The sequence below is a fragment of the Blastomyces dermatitidis genome (genome assembly GCF_000003525.1).
Source record: "Blastomyces dermatitidis ER-3 genomic scaffold supercont1.8, whole genome shotgun sequence".
Classification (NCBI taxonomy): domain Eukaryota; kingdom Fungi; phylum Ascomycota; class Eurotiomycetes; order Onygenales; family Ajellomycetaceae; genus Blastomyces; species Blastomyces dermatitidis.
The window spans coordinates 1,399,602-1,423,728 of NW_025544781.1; the positions used below are offsets into that span (position 1 = coordinate 1,399,602).

The 24,127-nt window shown below is 46.7% G+C and overlaps 11 protein-coding genes across 11 annotated transcripts; 8 read left to right on the top strand and 3 right to left on the bottom strand.

Annotated features, from left to right (window-relative positions):
- Positions 1-750: 750 nt before the first annotated feature.
- On the top strand, positions 751-1,168 carry BDCG_07224 (uncharacterized protein; the record flags this gene model as incomplete). The annotated part of the gene is made up of 2 exons (XM_045423021.1): positions 751-957; positions 1,037-1,168. The coding sequence occupies 2 exons, from the start codon at positions 751-753 to the stop codon at positions 1,166-1,168; spliced, it is 339 nt and encodes a 112-aa protein (XP_045278505.1).
- A 936-nt stretch (positions 1,169-2,104) lies between these two features.
- On the top strand, positions 2,105-2,793 carry BDCG_07225 (uncharacterized protein; the record flags this gene model as incomplete). The annotated part of the gene is made up of 2 exons (XM_045423022.1): positions 2,105-2,443; positions 2,578-2,793. The coding sequence occupies 2 exons, from the start codon at positions 2,105-2,107 to the stop codon at positions 2,791-2,793; spliced, it is 555 nt and encodes a 184-aa protein (XP_045278506.1).
- Positions 2,794-3,527: 734 nt separating this feature from the next.
- Positions 3,528-5,418, bottom strand: BDCG_07226 (uncharacterized protein). The gene is made up of 2 exons (XM_045423023.1): positions 4,939-5,418; positions 3,528-4,750 (listed from the first exon to the last, which is right to left on the bottom strand). Exons 1-2 carry the CDS (start codon positions 5,246-5,248, stop codon positions 4,275-4,277), a joined length of 786 nt encoding a protein of 261 aa, XP_045278507.1. The 5' UTR covers positions 5,249-5,418; the 3' UTR covers positions 3,528-4,274.
- A 266-nt stretch (positions 5,419-5,684) lies between these two features.
- BDCG_07227 (uncharacterized protein) lies at positions 5,685-6,594 on the top strand (the record flags this gene model as incomplete). Its single annotated transcript, XM_045423024.1, has 3 exons — positions 5,685-6,100; positions 6,179-6,221; positions 6,340-6,594. 3 exons carry the CDS (start codon positions 5,685-5,687, stop codon positions 6,592-6,594), a joined length of 714 nt encoding a protein of 237 aa, XP_045278508.1.
- Positions 6,595-8,183: 1,589 nt separating this feature from the next.
- Positions 8,184-8,838, top strand: BDCG_07228 (uncharacterized protein; the record flags this gene model as incomplete). The annotated part of the gene is made up of 2 exons (XM_045423025.1): positions 8,184-8,548; positions 8,670-8,838. The coding sequence occupies 2 exons, from the start codon at positions 8,184-8,186 to the stop codon at positions 8,836-8,838; spliced, it is 534 nt and encodes a 177-aa protein (XP_045278509.1).
- On the bottom strand, positions 8,450-11,924 carry BDCG_07229 (3-deoxy-7-phosphoheptulonate synthase). Its single transcript, XM_045423026.1, has 3 exons — positions 11,545-11,924; positions 11,420-11,475; positions 8,450-11,294 (listed from the first exon to the last, which is right to left on the bottom strand). The coding sequence occupies exons 1-3, from the start codon at positions 11,588-11,590 to the stop codon at positions 10,248-10,250; spliced, it is 1,149 nt and encodes a 382-aa protein (XP_045278510.1). The 5' UTR covers positions 11,591-11,924; the 3' UTR covers positions 8,450-10,247.
- Positions 11,925-11,949: 25 nt separating this feature from the next.
- On the top strand, positions 11,950-12,560 carry BDCG_07230 (uncharacterized protein; the record flags this gene model as incomplete). Its single annotated transcript, XM_045423027.1, has 3 exons — positions 11,950-12,070; positions 12,145-12,425; positions 12,519-12,560. The coding sequence occupies 3 exons, from the start codon at positions 11,950-11,952 to the stop codon at positions 12,558-12,560; spliced, it is 444 nt and encodes a 147-aa protein (XP_045278511.1).
- Positions 12,561-13,758: 1,198 nt separating this feature from the next.
- On the top strand, positions 13,759-15,986 carry BDCG_07231 (uncharacterized protein). The gene is made up of 2 exons (XM_045423028.1): positions 13,759-14,180; positions 14,305-15,986. Exons 1-2 carry the CDS (start codon positions 14,100-14,102, stop codon positions 15,403-15,405), a joined length of 1,182 nt encoding a protein of 393 aa, XP_045278512.1. The 5' UTR covers positions 13,759-14,099; the 3' UTR covers positions 15,406-15,986.
- Positions 15,987-18,056: 2,070 nt separating this feature from the next.
- On the top strand, positions 18,057-20,053 carry BDCG_07232 (acetyl-CoA acyltransferase). The gene has a single exon (XM_045423029.1). The coding sequence runs from the start codon at positions 18,519-18,521 to the stop codon at positions 19,758-19,760; it is 1,242 nt and encodes a 413-aa protein (XP_045278513.1). The 5' UTR covers positions 18,057-18,518; the 3' UTR covers positions 19,761-20,053.
- Positions 20,054-20,147: 94 nt separating this feature from the next.
- BDCG_07233 (uncharacterized protein) lies at positions 20,148-22,563 on the top strand. Its single transcript, XM_045423030.1, has 3 exons — positions 20,148-20,691; positions 20,840-21,290; positions 21,431-22,563. Exons 1-3 carry the CDS (start codon positions 20,210-20,212, stop codon positions 21,722-21,724), a joined length of 1,227 nt encoding a protein of 408 aa, XP_045278514.1. The 5' UTR covers positions 20,148-20,209; the 3' UTR covers positions 21,725-22,563.
- BDCG_07234 (uncharacterized protein) lies at positions 20,758-24,100 on the bottom strand. The gene is made up of 3 exons (XM_045423031.1): positions 24,003-24,100; positions 23,501-23,951; positions 20,758-23,427 (listed from the first exon to the last, which is right to left on the bottom strand). Exons 1-3 carry the CDS (start codon positions 24,020-24,022, stop codon positions 22,933-22,935), a joined length of 966 nt encoding a protein of 321 aa, XP_045278515.1. The 5' UTR covers positions 24,023-24,100; the 3' UTR covers positions 20,758-22,932.
- Between the last annotated feature and the right edge of the window lie 27 nt (positions 24,101-24,127).

Sequence of the window (24,127 nt, forward strand, 5' to 3'; positions counted from 1 at the left end):
AACCTTCTACTTTTCTTCTCGTGAGGTTCTGTTGGGGACGGCTTTGGGTTGTTAGCATTTTACTCACTCGGTGAGTGAGTCGGTGGCCGACGCATTTTCTCTTTACGTAAATAATGAGGTTATCTGGCTCAGGGCTGGTTAAAAAGTTGTGTGTTTGACCAGCTACTTGAGCTAATTATGAGCAGTATAAATCTGGCACAGTCAACGATATATTGTATCTGGCTGAGGTTGAGGTATGTCATCATTCTTTCTAATCATGATCAATCTGCCCCTTCATAAGCACGAAACATTTATCTCTCGATTTCTAATAAGTAATAACGACGTGCGAACTACCTATTTTCGGTTTCCTGTGGCTTAACTACGAGAAACTACTGGTTGAAATACACCCTGAGCTTACATCTTCCCGTGGGGCTCAATGGATCAATTGTATTTTTGGCTGAAAAGAGAAAGCTGACCTCTATCTAGTTAAGTGTTTTGCCACCCTCGATTTTTGGATCCTGTTCTCTCCGATATCAGCCCTAAAAACAATGGGACTTTCTCCTCTGTTACGGTCGGACTCACTGTCGTTTAGCTGACTGCAGCAGAAAAGGCGGAGCCATTGGCCACCTACAAGCAGCCCTCTGCTACATGTCGATGCGTAGGCTCATGGGCCGGATGGCTGGATACCAGAAGCCGGAGAGTATTGGGAATTTGGAATGCACAAGTAGGTAGAGCGTGACCGCAATTTCACAGAAATGTGCCCGATTTCCAATGACTTTTAGGCAACAGGCATTAGACAGTGAGGAATTGTACTGGGTGGCTAGGTTAAGGCATGCTGACACGTCGTTGTCGCTTTTAAACCCCTACACCTGGAAACTTTCTCAAATGGATTTCTGGAATGAGATGTTATTAACATTGGACCCTGGTGAGCGCCTGAATGATGGCGCGAAACTTGACCAGGGTCTGCTGGATATGGGTGTATGCTATTTAGCTGTACAACTCAAGGGACTTTGGTGTAATATAAGGAGAACACAGGTTGGTATATAACTTGACCTAGAGACTTTTACGGAAAGATTTTCTATCCTACGCAACATCCTCCCGAACACCTTCAAGATATGGAAAGCGGCTAATGAAGACTGTACGGAAGACGGTTTTAAAGATGAATGCCGGCTCATTAGATGCCAACTAAGCAGTGCTACCCGCCAATTGCACTGACAGGCCCAGGCAACATTATGAACAGGATGCCTATTAGAGCTGTGCATCTTCCCTTGTTCTTGTTCCCTATGTGAGATGTTAACTTAGCTCTTTTTATCATTCTATCAATTGTTATTCCATCTAACCAGCCCAACTGTCATTGACCGGTGAGACCCGCAGATATTTGCTGATTTGCAGAGAGAGAGAGAGAGAGAAATTCCTCACAGCGCCCTGAATGGTAATTTCAAGGGTTAGAAAACCAGCTGTCTCATTGCTGGACAAGGTCCGTTTTGGCATAAGGAGGACCCCAACTGAAGGTGACTCAGTTCAAGGGGCTCACACAGTATATATGTTGGACAGACCCATGTCCAGTTCAGGACCCCGCATTTCAGCTTCATACTCTACAACAGACATTGCTCAAGGCGGGTTTTTACCCATCCTTCCCTCGGCAACGTTCGGCCATTTGACCTTGACTTGCTGCCCCACTCGAGCTGGACTTCGACAGGAGGACAACGAGCAGAAACGGGCCCAACTATCGAGCCTTTCAGCAAGGCAAACATGCCCGGATATACTCACTCGACATACTTACTCGGCCTCGCAAGTGTTGTGCTGGTGGGGCTAGCAATCGTCATTGGCACTTTCTTTGTGAAGCTGTACCATGCGCGCATGCTGCTAATTGACCGTCGAAGAAGCAGTCTGGTAAACTCCCACCCGTTGATTTTCATGTTCATATTTTCTGCTACTCAAGAGCATAGCTAAACTACTCTAAGCCCGTGGTTCCAGGCCATTCGTTTCGATTTGGCCATCTCTTTTTATCTCAAAGACATTTTTGACCGGCTTGCCAAGAGATGCCCATTATCAGTTTGGCCTCGCAACGATTGCTCGAGAGCAATTCTACGAGACGGGGGGCTTCTACATAGACCGCTGGCCGATGAGCGGTTTGTTCGTTATTGTAGTCTCACCTACGATCGGTATGGAGATTACCCAACAAAACCCCAGGCTTGCATCTAACCGTCCTAAACAACTGTGTCGTTACCTCAAACCTACTACCGGCGGTCCCACCATTTTAGACATGGATGAAAAAGAATGGAAGCCATGGCGTGGAATCTATAACAAAGCATTTCACCGTGACCGAGTCATCTCTCTTGTGCCTTGCATGGTGGAAGAGGTATTAGTCTACGCCGAAACCTTTAGCGGAGACCGGAGATATGTGCTTTTTGGATCCAATCACGCTTCGTTTCACGATCGATATAATTGGGAAAACAAGCCTGTAGGCGTGTTTTTATTTATCCATTCATATCTTCCTCGAACTTAGCAGTGTCTAGGGATTTGCAAGAAACTGAAAGCTTCCTTATCGTTAGGTACTCAAGGAGGCTATAATGCTCTAACAGACGGCATGCTAAGGCAGATCTAGTGGCACTAGGTCCCAATGCAGCTGCTACAGCCATCGTCATCAGGGGAAATCCTCGCGTGATAAACAGCCTACAATACACACTTGCCGTCATTAGAGAATCGAGGCGTCTTTTCCCACCTGCAGGTGCTACCCGTGCGGGTAAGCGGGGCATCAGTGTAACAGATGATGCAGGCAACGTTTGCTCAACCGACGATGCTATCCTATAGATCCTGCACGTCGAAATGCAAACTTCAGAAAGTACTGGGTGAAACCCGGTGCTTTCTTACCGGAACGTTGGCTCGTTCTCCCTGACCATGAGTTACACCCTTCACCCGGCGCCTGGTGTCCCTTTAGAACACGGGCCGAGAAACTGCGTTGCCCGAACCCTAACACTTGTTGAAATGAGCATCATACTTGCATGTTTTTAGCTATGATGAGTGGGACGTCAAACATCCGGTGAGAGGGGGAAAGCACTACCAGGGTGAACGGGCGGAATCTAGTTGAAAGCGGAGCTGCACATCCAGCGAAGCAATATCCTTCTCATATTAAGCTAGCAAAATAGCATACCTGGTTTGCTCTCTTTAAATGTTGCTTTCCTACACGCGTCGCAGAGAGTTTTCTTACAGATTCACTCTGCCAAAGCTCATATATGGTAGAGCATTTCTCCCTTATTCATCCCACTCCAAAGACCTGAAACCGGACCTCCTCCAGTTATGTGATTTGGCCAACAAAGTTCAACATTTACTCATATCTCCAGTGCGCCTGTTCTTGTTTTAGTTCGCTACGTAGGGCTTGTCTTAGCACTTCCGATACAAACCTCTCTCCATATAGCCTGTGTGCAATGAAGACAACCATGAATTTTAAGAATTCTAAGAATTCCGTATTGGCGATTTATTCTCTAGCCTCTTCCGGCCTTCAAGACCCTCGCAGAGCGTAGAGTTGGTTGCGCCTGAGTATTCCTTACACTCTAGTTCTGAAACAGGTCAATCAGGACAGCAATGGGTGAACCCGGTCGTCACCGCGGCCTTGGGATACCGCGTGTGTTGTTCTAAACCTTGACATGACAAATTCATCTGAGAACCTGTTGCATAGGTTTTGAACAGTATCATATAGTGCAGTAGAAGAATAGGTTGCTCCATTCTCAACTAAAAGCATGTATCATAGGTCGATAGTCTCGCTACATCGAGAACATAGGCTCAATTAACTCAAAATTAATTCCCTATAAATGAGCAATAATAGCGGACATTTCCACATGGATCCGAGTTATCTGACTAGAGTTGAGTTGCGAGGTTCCGCCCTAAACACCATTCGCCACACCAAGACACAGGGAGTGATTGCAGTAAGGGCTCAAATCGCGGATAAACGCCAAGTGAAATTCAGAGTTTCTGCAACTCTGTATATCTATATTCCGAGGAGATGGGTGCGAGAGATGATCGTACATAATGGAGAGGAAAATAGCAATATGTATTCACCAAAGAACACCTGAAAATGGCCCCAAAAATAAGACAATGCTGATAAAATGTACAGTGAAGATTCCATCCCAATGAGACCAGGTGGAAGAGAAAGGCCAAGTAAAACAGGTATATAACACATGCAAATAAATGGAAAAATGAAAGTATAAATTGAGGAAGATCTGCCTTCTCATGTCGCAATTTGGGCTGGAAAATTGCTGAAAGATGGCGACTTCGCACTGGGTTTCACACCGTTTCTACCGTCCTGTTATCCAGCTCGTCCAACTCTTCTTCGGTTGGTTTGACGCTTCATCTACCTTCGGTTCTAATTGGCCGGGCTCACCGGGGTTGGGACCTTGCTCGAATGGCGCAGCGTTTTCCACTCTGCTAGCATTCACAGCTTCAAGCACGCTTGGTCTCGCATTGGCAACTTCGTCGTTACCTTTGAGTTCAGCACTTGTACCGTCTTCATTTTTAAGTCCTCCGAATAGCCATTCCTTTCCCTTGTAAAACATCGTTTGCTTTTTCAATTCCTCCTTTTGTCTCCTTTCCATATCCGCCTGCTTCTCTTGTTCCAATAATTTAAGCTGCTCTACTGTGGGATTGCCTGCGACATATGCTTTTTTTGCCTCCAGGAGCTTGTCTAATTCTTTATCAATCCACAGTTGCTTTTGGCGGCGATTGTAAAGTATCAGCGAGGTTGCTGAGTAGATGGTGAGGGCGGCAGCGAGACCTAAATTTGATAGATAACCGTCGAGTTAGAACCCTGCATCCAAGGATAGAGAACAAGTGAACGGGAGTAGCAAATGAAGTATCATTCCAATTTCCCATTTTCCAATCCTGATAAAAACCATCCATCATGGAAACGGTAAAATTTAAATCACACGACCGGTTGATCCGGGAAAAAGGAAATTAACCTACCAGATGCAGTTATAAGAGTATAAACTGTAACCCTGTGTGCACGGTCGGCCCATACCCGCCCCTTTGACATAACCCGATCCATCGGGGTAAAGGCCTTCGCATATCGCGCCGCACGAGCCTGAGCGCGTAGCCGTTCGACTTTCTGCTTGGGAGTCTCTTGTTTGCCCCCGGGGCCCGATCCGGTCGTCGTAGATGAGCTAGTTCCTGCGCCCGCCGACCTTGAAGTGCCGGAGTTTGCTACTGACGGTTTCGAGGACGCATAGGGGCCCGTCGCTGTGAAACGGGTTGCGTCTGCTGCGGAACGAGACATGGTCAAAGGAGGGGTAGCTAGGCCAATTGGCCCGTGGGAGGGGGATATGGAGCTTTCAAAATAATACTGGCAATGCAGACTACGGCAGAGTATATCCCATTGAGTAGTGATAAAGGCTGGGCTCGTAGCTGTCTAGGGTTGTTGATCTGAGGTGTCTGGATGTTGTTCGCAGCTTAGGGAAATTTTTCGGATGAGAACGCACGGTCAGCCAAGACTCGGGACCAAATAGGGACTAGCGCGTAAACTGCCATTGAAACCTAGAGGTTACTCCGTACACTTATCTAAGTTATAGTTAGGACGACACGAGTTCTACAAGCAACATAAGAGAAAGCGCAAAGTAGAGATACAAGGGAGCGATTTTGAGGAGCGGTTGAGGGATCTTATCTGATTTGCTCTGCTATAGTTTTTATCATCACAACAACTACCATCACATGCAATGGCAGCTCCATCAAACGACGTTGTCCCGGATCTCGCTTCAGTTCTGAGGACACTTTCAGCCTATGCGCCAGGTACTGTCGATCAATCTAGAGTTCATAATCCTCCAGTCGGGAGCTCGAATCATAGCCTGAATGCTAGAGCAATTCCAACCTCTAGACATTCTCCCCTGGAACAGAACCCTTTTCATCCGAACCAGCCGCCCAATCTACCTGACCCGTCCACAATAACCACCTGGCCCGCGGCATTGAAATATGTCATGAAAACCGTGGCGCAAAATGAAGCAACCCAGTCCAAGATTAAGAAGATGATTCGCACGCAGCATGACCATGAGAAACAATGGTGGGAGGGCAGGCAGGCATTGCTATCAAAGCAGGCAGGCCGGGAAGCGAAGAGGAAACAGCTTGATGATGTCTTGTAAGCTCAGGAATTCTAATCCACTCCGCTTTATTGAAATGATGCTTCTGAGAATAGTTTGATAACTCTCGTTCCTAGACGTTCAGTTGGCGGGGCTGTGTCGAAAGACTCTAATCCTCCTGTATGTCCATACCCCGATCATGCCCACAAAACGCGATGCTCCTTTTTGCAGGTAAAACCGTGCTTTGGGCTTTCTTTGAAGGAGTTTCTAATGCTGATTCCTCCTTCTTTCTATGTAGAGCGCTGAAGATGATAAAATCGAACTTGACACCTACGATAAAAAGGTATACAGGGCCCTAACAACCATGTCGAAAGCTCTTGACATGGAACTGCGCGACCTGGGTATACCTTTCTTTACTATTCCGCACAAGCTAGTCACTTCGTCATCCAATCATGTTTCGGATTCACATTCAAGTGAACCTCTCAAGCCGGAAGAACTCAAGGCTCTACAACTGCGAATGCTGCAGCTCTTGGAAGATCTTTGTAAAGATTGAGACTTGAAATGTCCCAGGGAAATCTGTGTCCACCCATAGCCCTCTTTGAAATTTAAGAGCTACAACCATACGGTGCCTCTACCGGGAAGCAGTTTACATATGCATATGTCAGAAATTTTTGATCTCGCCAAAATAAAAATTCTTGGCATTGTTTATATCATCTCTCAGGTTCGAAGTCGTGGATTGGATTCGAGGCCCATTGGATGTGTCCCCAGAGCGCAAACTGCGTTGTGTAACTTGAATAATCGATCCGCTTGGCGCATTGCATTGGCCGACACACTCCATTCGAACGAATGTATCAAACACAACTTGAACCACTCGGCTCTCACTCTTCTCAGGTCTCTATGCCCAACTGCGGTGGAAACACCCTGCTTGTCTTTGAAGAAAGATACTTGACATGATTAGCGAAGGAGTTCCTTTTGCTCGTAATGTGCTGTCTGTGGCAGGTCTACGAGGAATTGGATGGCCATATTTTAGTGGTTAACCACTTAGGTCGATATAAAGAGGGGAGATGGGCTTACTCACTTCCACCCAGGAAAAGAATTATTTTTTCAGCAATGTACCATCGAGTTTTACGTGATAGAGGTTTGGTGGGTTCGATCCAGCAAACTAACCAGCAAACTAAAAATTAATCTTTCGCCTTTTTCCCCCTGGACATCATTTCTTGTCTTGTATAATTGACCTTTTCTCCGTTATTGTGGCTGTTAAATCTAAAGGAGCGTCAGTGTACTTTTTAATTTCCGGAAAAATGCGGTCCGCGCGAAATGCTATACGAAACGTATCGCCGTTAATACATCAAAGACGGATATCGAGTAAGCCTCTCCAAGAACCAGCACAGCTGGGTTTCGCCTACACTTGGCTCGAAACTACCCGATAGCTACTTAGAGACGTTTGGACAACAAGCATTTTTGAATTTCTAGTTGAAGAGCCGACGATGACTCCCATTGTCTCCAAGGTCACGCTTGGTCCCGAGCAAAGACGCCAAAGGCATTGCGAAGATTTGAGTTTATTTGTTATGCCGGCTACGAACCTTATCAGGACACCAGAAAGGGGAGTTATCCATTGTTTCTCGTCACAGTGACATATTTTCTACACGAAACAGCACCGAATCTGAAAGACGAAAAACCATACTCCGAGATTCTCCAGTGTTTTATACTCCTATATCGTCAGGAATCCGGCATCACCTTTAACCCTATGCGCTCGGGATGCAACGTTTCTTAGATGCTTCGAGGGCTGATACAAAAGGAAGCTTGCGTCGAGAGAAGAGTTTCTTTCTTCCTCGTAGAAGAAAACTGCTAGATAGCTAGAGGCCTTGCTTTCATGGAAGGTCCCGTGCAGAACGACAAACTCTCAAGGCTCGGGATGACTTCCAGACCAGAAGTTAATCCTCCGTTTGGTATATAAAAACTATGATAAAATCAGCCATATCACCTCTCCAAGCTGTGCTTGTACATTTCCTCAATCTTTACTTCACAAGAAATCTTGCACATACTCATCTTCAATACAACCAACCCTTAATCCTGAAAACCAAGACAAGAGAGAAGAAAGCTAGATGCAAGAGAATAGGAGTGAACGGATAACCAGCAGTCATGGCATCTGGCAAAGTCGCTTACAGCCCCTTCAACGACAATACTCCAGTCATCCGCATCCGGATCGTCGCTCATTACAACCTCAGCCAAGTCTCCTCCGCCAGTTACGGCCACTGGTCCATCTACCTATGCAAGCCGAACAACCTTGGCTCCACGCGCATAAACATGCGAGCCATATGGGGTGAGCCAGAGGGTATCCTAGACTGGACCAAACACCCCTACGAGATGCCAATTCCTAAAACAATGCATTGGGACTGGCCTGTTTCTCGCGACTCTGAAGTTCGACATTTTGCTAATTATATCACTACTCTGGGACGGGATAAGTATACATTTTCGGTGAATAATGGCGGGTGTCGGTATTGGATGTAAGTCGGGTTGGGTTCATTTCATCTGTATCTCCTCTCTTTCCGTTCTCCAATTGTTCTATAGATATTCTTTGTCTTATTATTATTCTCGACTTATTTTGTTAACCATCTTTCTTTATAGAGCCACGGTTTTATCGGACTTCGCCAATGCTGAGTTCATTCAGTACAGCGTTTTTCAGACCATGCTTGGAAATCTAAGATATCGGTATTATGCAAACGCGCCCCCTGCCTGGATAGATATCATTCCAGGTACCTTTGCTAGTGGTTACGTGTTACCGGAATTCCGGTGAATTGAATCAGTTAACTGGGGCTTTTTCTTGTCGTTTGGCCTATCATAATAGTTTTCAAAGGCATATAATATAAATCAAGGTAGATATCGATTGCCCGGTGCGTATCACTTGATTTTGTATAGGATATATCATGTATAATATACAATCTCCCAGGTGTTGTATTGGCTGCCTGATTTAGAATAGGGATAGCATTCGCTCTCATATTCTCGAGCTGTTTTCCGGCCCATATAGTGATGTATAAATAGCGATCCAATGCAACAATTGCAAGTCTTCTTTCACCCGCATCGCCAAGTTCCGTACATAGATATTCGCTGTTGATTTCCCGGCCATTTCCGCTTACTTCGGAGGGCTTAGTGGCGAAGACCACTCCAAGCAAGTAGCCGTGAAATGAATGGGGTAACTGCATGAGGATTTCGCCTTGGAATTCATGTGAGGTCATATCGAGGTGAGTTAATAAACGCTAAACTAGAACCGGAGTTCCCCAATATGGCCTGTGTTGGCGTAGCAAGGTCATTGAAGAACGGTTGAATCCGAAGGTGATGACTTAGGCTGTGCTGGGCGCTGGAAGAGGAATGAAAAATCACAGCACTAGAGTACTCAGCTGCATAGATATATGCATTTATGTCCCTTCTAGGATTCTCAAGGTAGCACACACAGCCAGGAAAATTTAGTATTTCGTAGCTTCTGTAGACACCCAACGTTAAAACCGTAGAGGGGCCGCGACTGGAAACGCGACTTCACTTCTCCTTCCAGCATGACAGGAGCATTTTTTTCCGATAACGTGAGTCCGAGGATTGCTCAGGGAACATACAGATTGGAGTTTGATTGCCAACTAAATGTTGAAACTCTGCTCTACCCACCACTGCCTTCTGACTATCTAAAACCCGAGAAATTCTCATTACATGTTTCGTTTGAGAGTGTGCGGAGGGAACGGAGGAGATAACGAAAGGGACAAAAAAGAAAGGGAAAAGCAAAAATAGTAATCAGAGGCGAGTCATGAGCGGAGGTTGGGTTGCAAGGCGAAAATATTGTAAAAGGAAAAAGGAGATTAAATTAAGATTCGCTACATATAGCACAACAGATTACAATGAAAATGTTCTCCCTAATAACCTCTTTGTACCCAAGATCGTGTTTTGTATCACCCCATGCCTTGGCCGATTTGATTTCGATGCAACCCGATTTTTGAAGAACGAAATGCACCGGATGGAACCGAAGGAAACTTTTGATAAATGATCAAAATGATTAAGTGACAAACAAAAGATGGTTTAGGAGAGTTGAACAGGGAAATTATAAATTGAGAGTGAACATGAAGTGCAGCAAAAGTCATTCCCGTTTTATTTTGTTCTAGAAATGGATGAAAGCAAAGGAGAAAAAAAAAAAAAAAAGGACAACAGAAGAGAAAAGAAAACTCAAGAAGACTCATTGACATGATTCCCATTCGTCCCATTACTCGCGACACCATTCTGTTTCGATGCGCGAACGGCTCTGCGAACGCGTACAGCCTCGGCAAGCTGCTCAAGCACATCAACGGTCATTTCCCAATTGATGCACGCATCAGTAATGCTGACACCCTTGACGAGCCCCGACGGCCCCTCGGGCGGCACCTTCTGGTTCCCCTCATAGATATTCGACTCGATCATCACACCAATGATAGCCTCCTCCCCATTCCGCAGCTGGTCACCAACGGACTGAGCAACAATGGGCTGGTTGAGATGGTTCTTCTTCGAGTTTCCGTGCGAGCAGTCCACCATGACGATCTCGCGCTGCTTCTTCTTGCGCAGATCCTGGCGCGCAGCCTCAATGCTCTCGGGGCCATAGTTAGTGCCCTTCGAGCCGCCGCGGAGGATCACGAAGCCGTGCTCGTTGCCGCTTGTCTTTGTGATGGCTGCTAACCCTTGCTTGGTGACACCGAGGAAATGGTGGGGATTTGCGGCGGCGCCAATGGCGTCGATGGCGACACCCAGGTTGCCGTCCGTGCCATTTTTGTAGCCAATGGGGAAGCTGAGGCCCGATGCAAGCTCCCGATGGAGTTGCGATTCGGTTGTTCGGGCGCCAATGGCGCCAAGGGAGATAAGGTCTGCGAGGAATTGGGGTGAGATTGTGTCCAGCATTTCGCTGGCGATGGGCATACCCATGCCGTTCAGGTCGGCGTAGAGCTTTCTTGAGATGCGTAGACCCTTGTTGATGTTGTAGGATTCATCGATATCTGGATCGTTGATCAGGCCCTTCCAGCCGACGGTGGTACGGGGCTTCTCGAGATAGGCGCGCATGATGATACAGAGATCCGCCTTCAGCTTGTCGGAGAGATTCTTCAATCGTCTGGCATATTCTAGGGCGGTATCTGGGTCGTGAATCGAGCAAGGACCACATATAACGAGGAGGCGGTCATCGCGCTGTTCAATGATTTCAATGGCCTCGTTGCGGCCGGATTGTACGGTTTTAATAGCTAGTTCTGGCTGTATTGAGTGTCAGATATTGTCCAATCTTCCCATTGGCCTTTCTTTTGCTCGATATATATGTTCTCGCAACATATAGTTCTATTGACATGCCATCCCCGTAGCTTCAGACAGGTGTGACTCACAGCACGGATTTCAGTCTGGAGGAATTGAGGAGAGAGGAGGGGGTCGTATCCCAGGACTAACGTATCGGTCAGTTCCATGATGGGATTTTTAAAGTTAATAGTATAAGATATAAAGCCTGACTCACTCCTGGTGTCTTCGTTGACTTCAACAGAGGCCTTTACCAGCGGCATTGTGAGGGTATGCGAATGGGTCACAGAAGAAGTAAAATTAGCTCTCTGGAGAGGGGGAGGGAGGGTCGGGGAGCGGCAGGGGTTTTTAAAACTCTGGCAGAAGTAATCAAACAGGGAGCACAAAAAAGAAAAGAAACACAGCTAACTTGCAGGGCAGCGTGGTATTTAAGAAGCAAAATGGTAAGACACAAAATTGAGCTTCGTTTCTTGTCCTGTCGTCACTCTTCCCTTGCTGCGGTGTTTGTTACGTAGAAGAAGTTCTGTTCTGGTCGTCGGTGATGCGGGACCGAATGACTCAGCGTTTTTTTTTTTTTTTTTTTTTTTTTCTTTTTTTAGCCTCCAGTGTCACATCACGTGATATGCACCATCCCGCAGCCTTTTCAGACCAGCCAGCTGCGAAACCCACACTCTCCGACTGGTCAGATTCACTCAGCGAGCAGAACGATCTTCAGGCCAGCCCCCCACAAAAGCCAGCCAGCCGTAAGAACTTAGACAAGTCCATAATTTCAAGTTGGGATGTGTCGGATCCGCATTTCTGATGGGTTGGGATACAGGCAGCTGGACAAGGTTTGGGCTTGCAGTTGTCTCCCGGGATCCATCTGCCCATGCCATTGTTACAGAGCATTCAATTACCTTTCTCAAAGGAGGTCTTCGGAGCTCAACGATTTCATTGGCTCTGCAGCTCAAGGTTGAAAATTTCTGGCGCCGTCCGATTCGCGATCCGCCTGCAGGATTGAGCTCGCCCTTCGTCAAACCAAAAATAGGGATCTCCTGGGGTGCCGGGTGTGGTGCTACGGCCCCACCACCGAGCAATCGCCGCCCCAGAATTGCCCCGGTAAGATTTATTACTGTCATGCTTGAGTTGTCGCTGGGCAGCCAATGGAACTAGCGCCCAACTTTGGGTTTTATGCTGATGCACCTTGCCCAGCTCCTTGATCTACAGGGACGACCACCCTCTTTTCCGGACTAGGGACATCCACATCTTCTTCTCAAAATTGGACTTCTCAGCACCCAGTTTAGGAGGCGGAGCTGTGTAGTTGCTTGTGGGTTGAATCATCCTGCAGTGATGGTGCCAGCTCGTCCAACTCTGCCTTCTTTGGTGGGTAATACAAAGCGATGAGGTGGGGTGTTGCGAAGAATGAACAGAAGCAGAGACAGCTAGCAAGCTGCAAACGAAGGATACGAATCAAGTAGCATGCCGTGTTTCGGTCGGCACTGCCGGAACCTTTCACTTGCATTTGTTTGGCTTCAAGGGTTTGGCAGGTCGATTTCGGAAATGTATCCGTTCGGGGAGCTATTGTGATTGATTGATTACTCGGTTATGATTTCCGACGGCGCCTCCATTTTAAAGAACACTTGCACAAGAAATTCAAGGCGTCAACCAGAGCGGTCCGTGAAGCCCACTTTTATAGGTACGTAGTACTAACTGAACCCGTCTACTTAGACTCTTCAGTTCATATGACTGTAACAGGAGGGCGTGTTTTATCGCCAGTCCGCAAATGAGTGTTTGATGATGTCAACTCAACCTACCAAGCCCCACATTGATGTACGACATTCGTTGCACTGGTTAAGAATAAAAGGTCAGTACGGGCCAGAATGCGATCTGATTCCCCAATCTTCAGCCTTGGGAAGTCATGAGGGCCAAATCGACGATCAACAGCTCGTTCCAATCAGCTTTTGCCCAAATCCAATTTCAGAGAGCTTGATAATTACATTACTCTTTTAGTTTGTTAATTGCTAGTTCGAGCCAATTATATGACTCTATCTTTCTAGGCGGTTTAAGTTTAATATACGGAGTAGATACTTTTCGGAAAGCAGCTGAGAGACAGTTTTGGCTCGGAAACTCAAGCGTCGACGGCAAAAACATTTGCGTGCCCGATGGAGGACAAACAAATCCCAACAGGAAAACAATGCCTTGTTTAGAACAATTCCTGGTGTATAACATGAAACCAATTCGTTAAGAAATAATACTTGAGCTAGTTCTTGAAAAATTTATGCACTAAGCTGAAAGTAGTTAAATCAAAACAAGACTTGAAAGTAAGCAATGGATTAATGTTTCTCCATCTCCGCCAGCCCCGGCTTTATTTTACACTAGTGACACATTAGGGCTAGCGTTTACTTTTGGCCGCAAGCCCATACAATATGATTGGTCAATTCTGACTTGAACCCCCTTATGTAAGCGCCGATCATCAGCCCGACGCTTCAGGATGAGCCGCAACCGGTTCCAACAACATCCAAGCCGACATCTTCAAACAACTATCTCGAAGGATCAGACAGGAGCAGTGTCATGCTCACTGAAACCTCACGTCATGTAGCGCTCATTTCTCCTTGGCTCGTCGTCGTTTGCCACGCTCATTAATACCCCGATCTTTGTTTGGATTGACTCCTTCTCTTCCTTTAACTCCCTACAGATACAGCGTCAAACAGATGTTGTTGGGACGTCTACCGCTCCCATACACTGTTCTATATTTTTCGAGCCTTCGTAGTTACTCCTGGTGAAGAGGTGGAAATGATGTCGGGCATATCTGCCAAACGCCAGCGGGAAGATGACTTTGAGAAGGCGGAGTTGGATTGGGAGCGGGGTCGCAAGGTATGTGTTGGACACAAGCCCCATTTGCTTCTCTCTAAACACGGAGGGCTCTTCATTTAGAATATAACGACCATTCCCACTGTGGATTGTTCTTTAACTTTCTAATACTAATACTTCTCTCTAGAAACCGCGACCACTGCCATTCCGAACCTCTCTCACATCAAAACATACCACCCTATTCTCTCAAACTCACCACTTCTTCCCCTCCGCCGATATTTCTCCCCCAACCATCACCCCTGTCGAATCTTCAGATGATGACGATAATGGAACGGCATCATACATGGTCATGCCCCCTCAAGGCCAGATGGCGAAAAAAGATGACATACCATTCCTTACGATCAGAGTCCATCCATGCCACGACGCCGACTCAGATCTTGAGATGACCGACCCGCCCCGTACCTCTTCGAACCCCATTACCCCATACTCAGCGATCTTGTCACCAATCCCGCAGAGTTTGATTGTCCAATCTCTCAATATCAGTGGTGGCCGCACTGCAACACCCATTTATGGGCATTTCACTGCGAATATGAGCCTCAATACTATGAGAGAGGATTCCAATATTGCAAATGATACCTCTGCATTCATACCTTGCCCCGCTACCGTTTCCGCTAGAGCTGATGTCGTTATTCCTATTTCTTCTTCCTCTGCTAGTTCGTTACCAGCGTTGACTGATGGAGAGGACTGGTGGCGTCGTCGGAGACTTCCAAGCCCAATCAGCGAAGATGAAGTCTCTCCCACGACCACATTCCCCCCAATTAATCGGGACTTGAAATCCAATATCTCAACCACCACTGATGATACCTCAACATCTTCATTCCTCACTCTCCCCTGGGAACGGAAGCCCTCAGCCACGGCGGAACTAGAGCAACAGACTTGGGCACAGCACGACCCCTTAAATCACATCGCGGCACATGCTGCCGCTGCCGCTGGGAATAGTAAATTTCCCGAACGTAACCACCAACCCATGATCGCTCAAGATAACAGTTGGCAAATCGCAAGTAACCCAGCCATTCGTACTTGGACCCCCCAAAAATCTACAACAACGACAACCACCTTTCCGCAATGCAACGGCATTTTCCCTTTCTCAAATAACGATATATTCCCTCTCCAGAGAGACAAAGCCAGCCGCCCGCCAAAAGTAAGCATTGCGATGGGTTACCGTGCTGATTGCGATAAGTGCCAGAGACGTGTGCCGGGGCATTATAGCCATATCATTCGTGGGTGATTTGGAACTTTCCTTTTTCCTTTGGGGAAAGAGGAGGGCGGCCTGATTTGTCCCTTTCTTTTTTCTTTCTCTTTGCTTCTTGCTTTTCCTTTTCTCCATGTATTAGAGATTAAAAGCTTTGATGATAAATGACCCCCTCTGTTTTACTTTTGTTTTTTTTTTGGTTCTTTTCTATCATGATTTATGAAGTTGAGTATATTTGCTTGTCTGTTTCATTTCTTGTTTACAGCTCTCTATTCCCCCCATTTTGTAACAAGAGGTATCATAATTGTTTTTATATGCACATCAAAAAACCTGTGTTCCTGTTCCTGTGAGTGTCTATAACCTCTAGCTATACATGTATATAGTTCATGATGATTTTTTTTTGATTCATGCACGCATGTGATGTTTTTATTTGTGATTCAGCTGATTGTAACTGTTATTTTATGAGTGAGCATAGCAGTGGATAGGATATATAAACAGGTATATATATACCTAAATGTAATCTGCAAATGAAGGAAATTTCTGAATCATCATTGAAAGTATCAGTTGTAGTAACTAATTAATTAAGTTAAGATTAATAAAATTGATAAGAAAGCTGAGTTAAAAAAGATGAATGTTAGAGACATTTGATGATAAAAACACTGTATGAGAATGATATATAAGAAAATGCCAACAGAAATGCGTAAGGGAAAACAGATAATCAATAAAACAGGCAGTGCACATCAAAATCCAACAATAATGGACCATAATCAATGCTCCAGTCCTTGCCCTCCATAATTCCATAATAAACCCACTTCATAAATATCATCGTCATGATCGTTACCGTTTGTAATATCAAAGTCAAAAACCTTCATACACCACCTCGTCTTCACAATAGAATGGCTTGTAGTCCCCCCTCCCCCGTCTCAATCCCCTGAACCCACCTCCCTAAACAAAGTCAACATCCACCTCCATCGCCACCTCCACCACCATCACCACCGCTATACCCGCCGCCCCCTCCTCCACCTCCGCCGTCGTACCTCGACTTCTTCTTCTTCTTTTTGGCTAGCAGGTTGTATGTGATGGGGTCGCCTGTTTTCGGATCGTAACGGACAGGGCGGTAGGGCTCCGTGTTGTTATCTCTGTCCGAGGAGGAGAAGCACATTGTATATATATATATATATTTTCCCTTCTTTTCTTTGCCTGGTGGTGTTTTTTTGTTGATGTAGGTTTGTTGTTTTTAGCCGAGGGGCTGAGGGGGAGTATTCTTGTGTTTTGGTTTGAGGGGCTGTTAGGTCTGGTGTAAGACGGGCAAAAACAGGTTGAATGAAAAGTAAACTCTGAAGGTTGATATGTGGTTTTTGACATTGAATCACACAGAAGACGGATTTTGAAGACTTGTGCTAAGGAGACGAAGTAAACAACTCTGTAAGTCCTGGGGTGCATCCCATATATATATATAGATATGATATTTCAGCGACCAAGGGAGGTTGAGAGGGAAAATCCGCAAAACATCCCCTACTTGATTGATATATTTAGCATCGAGCTTCACAGCCCAAAAGAAAGAAAAGAGAAAGGAATTTTGCACTAACTACCTGTTAGTCCAGCTAGTTGTATTGTTTCTGCCTTGCTTTTCGTCTGTGTGACAAACATGACATGCATAGCCCCCTCTCAAGTTGAAAGATTTCTCACATCTTACTTCAATGAAGAAGAGTTTGGAGAAGTAGAATTTGCTTGTGAAGCAATATGAAAATGCTTATGATAGAAGAAATACGGATCTGCCATGGCCCTTGAGTGAATCGTATCCACCGGCTAGTCAGATGACAAGTAGGGGTACGCGACAAGCGTTGCGGCATCCCGGCCCTCCGGCCCTCGAGGCAGATCGACGACGCGATGGAGTCAGAAATATATTTTTAACATTGCAGCCTCATTCTTCTTCTTCCATGATGATAATTGATCCCTCCGAGGAGTCATTCTTTAAGCGGGGTATGCGCATAGAAGCCGCTTGCTGGATACAGCCTCGCTAAACACTTCGGCGGTTGCCTGGAAGACGTCGTCGTATCGAGACAGCCACAAAATAGAAAGGCAAACTCGGGAGGCAGACTCCGGGGAAAGTAATTCTCCTGAGAGGGGCAAACCGCTTGAGTGTGAAGTTTCAGCAATTCTTTTTTATTCATGGATATTGTTTGATATTGAAAGAACCTAGGAAGGTTGTTGAGGTTGAAGGGGTGAAAACCGACAAAAAGGTAACTAAATATAGATCAGGGGCGGCGTGAGACGCGCTCTCATTTCTGCATGCCAGCTTCGATCGGCCCATGTTATTATTTCATTTGCTCATGACATCTCCGTGTATCTATTTCGTTAACTTATCACTGGAAGGACAAACTAGAAATGTCTAGAGATTTGCATCCGCCTTTTGTGTCTTTTATTTCTTCCCCAGCCTCAAGATATCTCGGCCACATAGACACATATCGGGCGGGCTGGAAGGGAAACCGGGACGCTTGCTTATGGCTCCGAAGATGCGATGTACTGTGCACGACGAATATCCAATGATAGCAGTTGCCATAATGAGGATACATAAAACGTGATGCATACAATGGAGGTTTATCTTCTAGAAAAGAGGCACATTTTACCGGCAGAGAAGGTATGCCCTGAGGGCGATTGCCGAGATTTGAGCCGAAACTCTAATTCTCCACAACGATCCAGCTCACGTGGTTTTGCTATCACCAACATCTGAAGTTGATAATTTTCCCAACCAGATACCAACAAACGACAGCGAGGGATGGGATGGGTGAAGGATTGTAGTCATTGTGAGCGGGCCTTTGGATTGAGTGCGCTGATCCCTCTTAATGATGATTTCTTTGCTCCATCCATTAATGAATGAATGTTGGGTTGCATGAAACAAATCAGCCAGAGCAGCGGATGTTCTTGCTCTCGGTTGAGAGCTTAGTCGCCGTCGGCAGCCCGGCGGGGACCCGATCTACACAGCTGCAGGAGTTCAGCTGTTAGCAACGCCAAATGATTTCTAGCTTTCCTTCCTCTCACTGGGCTATACATTATTTCTTCCTCCCAGCATCCAATTTTGATCCCCTCCGTGAACTACCTTGTTTTCCGTTTAATCGCAAATTGGCTTGAACAGAGTCACAGCCATCATGTCAGGAAGGGCTCAGAAAGGCCTGCGGCAAATCCTCCAAAAATCCCCCTCCGATGTCGTCATCCTCTCCTCATTGCGAACAGCAGTCACCCGGGCCAAAAAAGGCGGGTTTAAAGATGCCTACCCCGAAGAACTGATTTCCCACATTCTTCGCGCCACACTCGCAGCAAACCCGAAGCTTGACCCCGCATTGATCGACGACGTAGCCATTGGAAGTGTTCTACAGGAGTTGGGTGGCACAAAGGCAGCTCGAATGGCTCAAATACACGCCGGCTTCCCTCACACCGTTCCTTTCCATACCGTCAGCAGGCAATGCAGCTCTGGATTGGCTGCTATCACTGCCATTGCACACTCGATTTCCGTGGGCGCGATATCAGTTGGAATTGGCGGGGGCATGGAATCTATGACGCGCAATTATGGTTCTCGGGGTCTTCCTACAGTTCTGTGGCCGGAGCTGCGCGACTCGCCGTCTAAGGATGCGAGAGATTGCATTATGCCCATGGGAATAACGTCCGAGAATGTTGCGGAGCGGTATGGAATATCGCGCAAGGACCAAGACTTATTTTCTGCGGAGTCTCATAAGAAAGCCGCAGCAGCGCAGGAGAAGGGACTATTCGGTACCGAAATTGTACCCGTTACGACTAAAATCTTCCCTGAAGGTCAGACGGATGGCCCGGCGACGGAAATCACAGTCACTAAAGATGACGGCGTCCGAGCGTCGATCTCTCTTGAGAAACTGGCTGCTCTTAAACCAGCGTTCTCAGCAACGGGATCAAGCACCGCTGGAAATAGTTCTCAGGTCAGCGATGGGGCCGCTGCCACGTTGCTTATGCGTCGCTCCACAGCAGCTGAACTTGGCCTCACGTCCAGCATCATCGGAAAATGGGTGTCCACGCAAGTAGCCGGCTGCGCTCCTGATGAGATGGGTATCGGTCCTTCTGTTGCTATCCCAAAAGTCCTCTCCCACACCGGTCTCTCGATTTCCGACATTGGAATCTGGGAAATCAATGAGGCTTTCGCTAGCCAGGCTGTGTACTGCATTCGGAAACTTGGCATCGATGAAAGTAAAGTTAATCCCAATGGCGGAGCAATTGCATTGGGGCACCCGCTGGGAGCAACGGGTGCGAGGCAGCTTGCGACTCTGCTTCCCGAGATGGAGAGGCATGGGGAGCAGGTTGGAGTAGTAAGTATGTGCATAGGAACCGGTATGGGGATGGCAAGTGTATTTGTCCGGGAATAGAGTTTTGGCTGGATTGTGTCATTTTCGGGTTATCCTTTTCATTTCAACCTTTTTCTTTGTATCCTGAGTTGCAGTCAATTTTCTTCACCTTGCGATACACCAGACTCCTACCCCGAGCAATCTGGATCTATTGCTTGCTGGCTCTTGAAATGCGGTTAGATAGTCGGGAGGGAGTGTGCGACGCTATCAAAGTTCTATAGTTGGCGTAATAAAGAACATTGGTTGAAGACGTATGAAAGGATATATATAGTTCTATAATCATATTTAAGCAATTTACTTCCTTTATTACCGGATTATCCCTCCAATATCTTTCTGTAGTTTCGGTTCTTCCGCAGTAGTGCTTTTAGGAGAGAATCACGTGATCCATGTCATTTTCAGCAAGCTCCGTTTTCTCTTGCGGAGAAAAATCGAAAAAACCTTCAACGACGAAGTCAACGAAAACGCCAACAATGTCACTACCAGCACGCCTGTTGGCTCCATTAGAGGGGGCGCCCTCTAGAATATCTAGTGCGTTATACGTCTGTTCGACCTGCAGACGCCAATGCCTGCCCCAGTCCTTTCGATCTATCAACCACCGATTCCAATTTCGCCAGTACACCCCATCAAACAGCAGCCAAAGTAACGGTAACGGCGACCTTCCTGTGACTGAAAAACTGCGGAGGAAGCTATGGGGAACCGACAATCCCCCGGGAGTCAAGGATCCGTACGGAAGTGAAAGCCAGCTAGACTATGTCGAACCAGAAGAACTGTCAAAGGCGGACCCTTACCTCGCATCTGAGTTGGGAGAGGATGAGCAGGGAGTGCGTATTGCCACTGCTGAAGAAAAAGAACAAGCGGAATATAAGAGTGCGGATACCTGGGATGGTTTAAGACAGGTTGGCGCGGAGCAATGGTGGGAGAATCCTCCTAAGGCCGAGGATTTTTTTGCACCGTACGTTTACTATACATGTCAATCCCTCTATGCTATCGTCGTGTTCAACAATGCACACGGAGCGATGCATTTTCCACTTGCTTCTGAAGATCCCCTTCGGTCGAATGGGAAAGCATGCCCCCAGTTGTATTCTAACTGCCTCTTACAGATTTATGAGCATCGAGAAAGTCACCTCCCGCACCAAATTCTACCAAATCCTCCACCAAACCATGGTCGAAATACTCATCTTGAAAACCATGAACAAGCCTCTCACAGACGGCTGCAATATCATGGGCTACGAAGATGAGATCCTCTCTATCATTAACCAGGCGGAGGTGACGCCAACTACCGATTTCGCTACTGCATCCCTGACTTTCCCTAGCGAGGAAGCGAAGAAAACTATATATGAATGGTTTTCACAACTTTATGAACCAGTAGAAGATAGCGCTGAAGCGGGAGCGGAAGAAGTCGACTTTGCTGCGGAATCCACCCAGGCGGACGAGACTCTGCCTGAGGAGGCCAGACAAGACGAAATGGATACTAATGACCCAAGACCCTACCGTCCTACGAATCTCGGGTTCCTCGGCATGCCTCTTTCAGACCCCGAGTTCAAATTTGCTGTAAGCTCGTCCATCTCCCGGCTGTTGTAAATAATACATATGACAATCACAGGGATTTATTCTCGTCCCCTCCTTTTTCGCCCCTCCTCATCTCCCCACCCAACATTAGCAGAACTGACACAAAAACAAAACAAAAATAGTATCTCAAACGCGCCAGCCAATTAGCCGGCTACCGCATCCCAGACCCAGAAGTGGCCAAAATCACCAAACCATCACGACTTATGAGCTTCCTCTCTGAAGTCTCGAAGCCGAAGCCGAAGAAGCTGGCAGAGCACCTCCTTAAGGATAAACGTCTTACCAGCCTGCCCAACGTCAAGATCATGGATAGGAGATACACGCCGATCGATAAGGAGAAGGAGATTGGGCGCTGGAAGATTATTGAGGAGGAGTTGACGAGGAGGGGTTTGCCGGTTACTGGTCGGGCGAGGGCTTGAGGGACGTGGTGATGAGAAAGAGAGCGGTGAAGATTGGCGGGTTTGGTTAATCCGTTGGCTATTAAGGGGAACCTGATCATAGATTGATTGGAGTGCGGTGCTGTGAAGAGTGGCGGGGAATTGTGTACCACTTTTCAGTTGGCGGGCGCATGTAGACTATTGCTTTGGATTTGTTCTATCTACGTTCGGAACTTCCTGCTTTTCCTTTCTGGTTATTTTTTTTGTCATGCTAATCTGTATAAATATATCTGTAGGTCTGGTTTAAAAACTTAGAAGTTGTCTATGAACTATGAAATGGGTGAAAGCGCTTGCGCACTTTGAGTATTTCTTACCACGCTCGCTATATTCTAGGGGAATAATTACAGCTTCACTCAAGAGTCCAAAAATTCAACTCAAAGATGGTTATTCAATATATTGAATTCTATCTGTCCAATCCTACAAAGAACATAACATGGACCACAGTATCGGCTCCGCACAAGTTTCCCACTGTTGCCTGCCCGTTGTTGAGTTTGTGATTCCTTTCCGTATACTGTTTATTCATGACACTCTAAGCCCACCGCAATTTTGTTGGACAAGCATTTCAAAAGTTCGCACGCCATTTACAAGCCACATTGCGGTCGTAATCGCATGGTGCTGCTAGCCGTACAAATTCATATGCGAATGCAGTGTCAGAAAGACGGGTAGTGCTGGTATGAGAGGGTTTCCACAGCTCAGGTTCCGCAAAATTCGGCTCCGCCCCCGGAAATTACAGATGTCGACTTTCCGAACCTCTGCAACTGCTAGAGAGACCATTTATAAAGTTTCTCTCTAATGTCACCGTCAAACCGTCACAAGAAGGTTTGTTTTGTCTCTCGAAGAGCCGACATCTAGACTTATATAGAGTGCTAATGGCTACTAGATGATATCACCAGTCACTTGTATTTTATGTAGCCCACGGGCTAAGACCCAGATTAACTTCGACGGGACAATCGTGGATCTTGCTACAAATTTATGAACGAAGGGCGATATGTTTTTCTTAAGCGTGGTGGGCCATCCAAAGCGCCGAAGCTTGGAATGTAGTGTGTGGCCCATGCAGTTTTCTGAGGCTCAAGCTCAAATACATCAGCACGGGCAGGAGTTGAGAAACCCGATTGGTGCTGCTGGTGCAGGTGGTAGTCTTCTGGAAAGTGTGGAGTGACCGGTTGAAGGTTTGAACGTGTTTCAGAACCTCATCTTTTCGCCCCTGCTGGTATTGAATAGCCTCTGGTCATGAAATCTGTGTCCTTTCCGCGCTCTCTCGTTGAGTCGGATGTGAAGAGGCTTCGTATGGTTTCGTTGTCGCCCATCATTTTTCGGCGTTTATTGCGTTCCCTCTCTTCCTCTAGTACTCGTGCTGTTAATCTCGCTGTTGCAGCGTTCTTAATTCCCGAAGGTACTGGTGTGGAGGTCCTGCTATCAGGCCTATTATTAGGTGCAGATGGAGGTTTGGCTGTATTTGTTGTGCCATCAACGCCAGGACGTGTGTCAAAATCGGTAGCTGTGGCACCCGACTCAGCGCTACTCCCGTTCTTCTTCCGTTTCTTTTTCGAGCCAGGGGCCTTCTTAAGTGAGTGTGTCAAACCCCGGCTATTTAAATCTTGCACACGAGATATCAACCGCTTCTTTTCAGCGTCCTGTGACGGGAGAATTGGAATGATGTTCTCGAGAAGGTAGGGCTCGTTACACTAAAAAAATCTCATAGGTTAATGACCGTCTAGGAGAACAAGAAAAAAAAAAAGGGATAACATATATACGAACCTGTAAGCAGTTGTCGGATTTCATTTCTCGGATCGCCTCTTCGGAGAACGCATGGCCGCAGGGAACAATGTATACAGCCTTCACATTTGGACCCAGCTCTTTACGAGTGATCGGGCAGACCTTGCGCTTTTTACCGTTTGCATCATCGTCGATCTCGAACTTTACCTCAACAATATCGCGGAGTCCCTTGACTCTTCCTTTCAATATCTCTTCGCAGTCGTCTTTCGAGCTGATATCTTCGGCGTCATCTGCTGGCATGAGGAACTTTAATATAGCGTCCTTGTTATAAAGATTTCCAGCGGAATCGGATACTATAGGCGCAAGTAGCTGTTTATGCGAGAGAGGACAAGTCGACCAGTAATGCTCTAAGTGTTCGCGTAGGGTTTCTTTAAGCTCAGCGGCTGTGGGGTTGCGAGCGGCAGACTTGACCAGTTCGCATCGCTTCGGAATACTATATGCGAGTAAGAATATGAAGCCTCTTTCTGGGCGCATGCAAACTTACCTCCCGCCATCATTACCCATGATTTCTAGCTTGGTTATGATTCTCCAGTAGCAATGAAATAGTTGGCGGTTGACGTTGGGAAGAGTTCGCGATTTCGGCGGCAAATTCAAGACGCCGGTTGGGTA

Coding starts and splice junctions, on each gene's coding strand:
- BDCG_07231 (XM_045423028.1), top strand. CDS start 14,100: ATGATGTCGGGCATATCTGCCAAACGCCAGCGGGAAGATGACTTTGAG. Junction 14,181..14,304: donor ATTGGGAGCGGGGTCGCAAG/GTATGTGTTGGA, acceptor ACTTCTCTCTAG/AAACCGCGACCACTGCCATT.
- BDCG_07226 (XM_045423023.1), bottom strand. CDS start 5,248: ATGTCTCGTTCCGCAGCAGACGCAACCCGTTTCACAGCGACGGGCCCC. Junction 4,751..4,938: donor TACTCTTATAACTGCATCTG/GTAGGTTAATTT, acceptor TATCAAATTTAG/GTCTCGCTGCCGCCCTCACC.
- BDCG_07229 (XM_045423026.1), bottom strand. CDS start 11,590: ATGCCGCTGGTAAAGGCCTCTGTTGAAGTCAACGAAGACACCAGGA. Junction 11,476..11,544: donor AGTCAACGAAGACACCAGGA/GTGAGTCAGGCT, acceptor CCGATACGTTAG/TCCTGGGATACGACCCCCTC. Junction 11,295..11,419: donor TCCAGACTGAAATCCGTGCT/GTGAGTCACACC, acceptor CACTCAATACAG/CCAGAACTAGCTATTAAAAC.
- BDCG_07232 (XM_045423029.1), top strand. CDS start 18,519: ATGTCAGGAAGGGCTCAGAAAGGCCTGCGGCAAATCCTCCAAAAATCC.
- BDCG_07234 (XM_045423031.1), bottom strand. CDS start 24,022: ATGGGTAATGATGGCGGGAG. Junction 23,952..24,002: donor ATGGGTAATGATGGCGGGAG/GTAAGTTTGCAT, acceptor ACTCGCATATAG/TATTCCGAAGCGATGCGAAC. Junction 23,428..23,500: donor AATCCGACAACTGCTTACAG/GTTCGTATATAT, acceptor AGATTTTTTTAG/TGTAACGAGCCCTACCTTCT.
- BDCG_07233 (XM_045423030.1), top strand. CDS start 20,210: ATGTCACTACCAGCACGCCTGTTGGCTCCATTAGAGGGGGCGCCCTCT. Junction 20,692..20,839: donor GCCGAGGATTTTTTTGCACC/GTACGTTTACTA, acceptor TGCCTCTTACAG/ATTTATGAGCATCGAGAAAG. Junction 21,291..21,430: donor ACCCCGAGTTCAAATTTGCT/GTAAGCTCGTCC, acceptor AAACAAAAATAG/TATCTCAAACGCGCCAGCCA.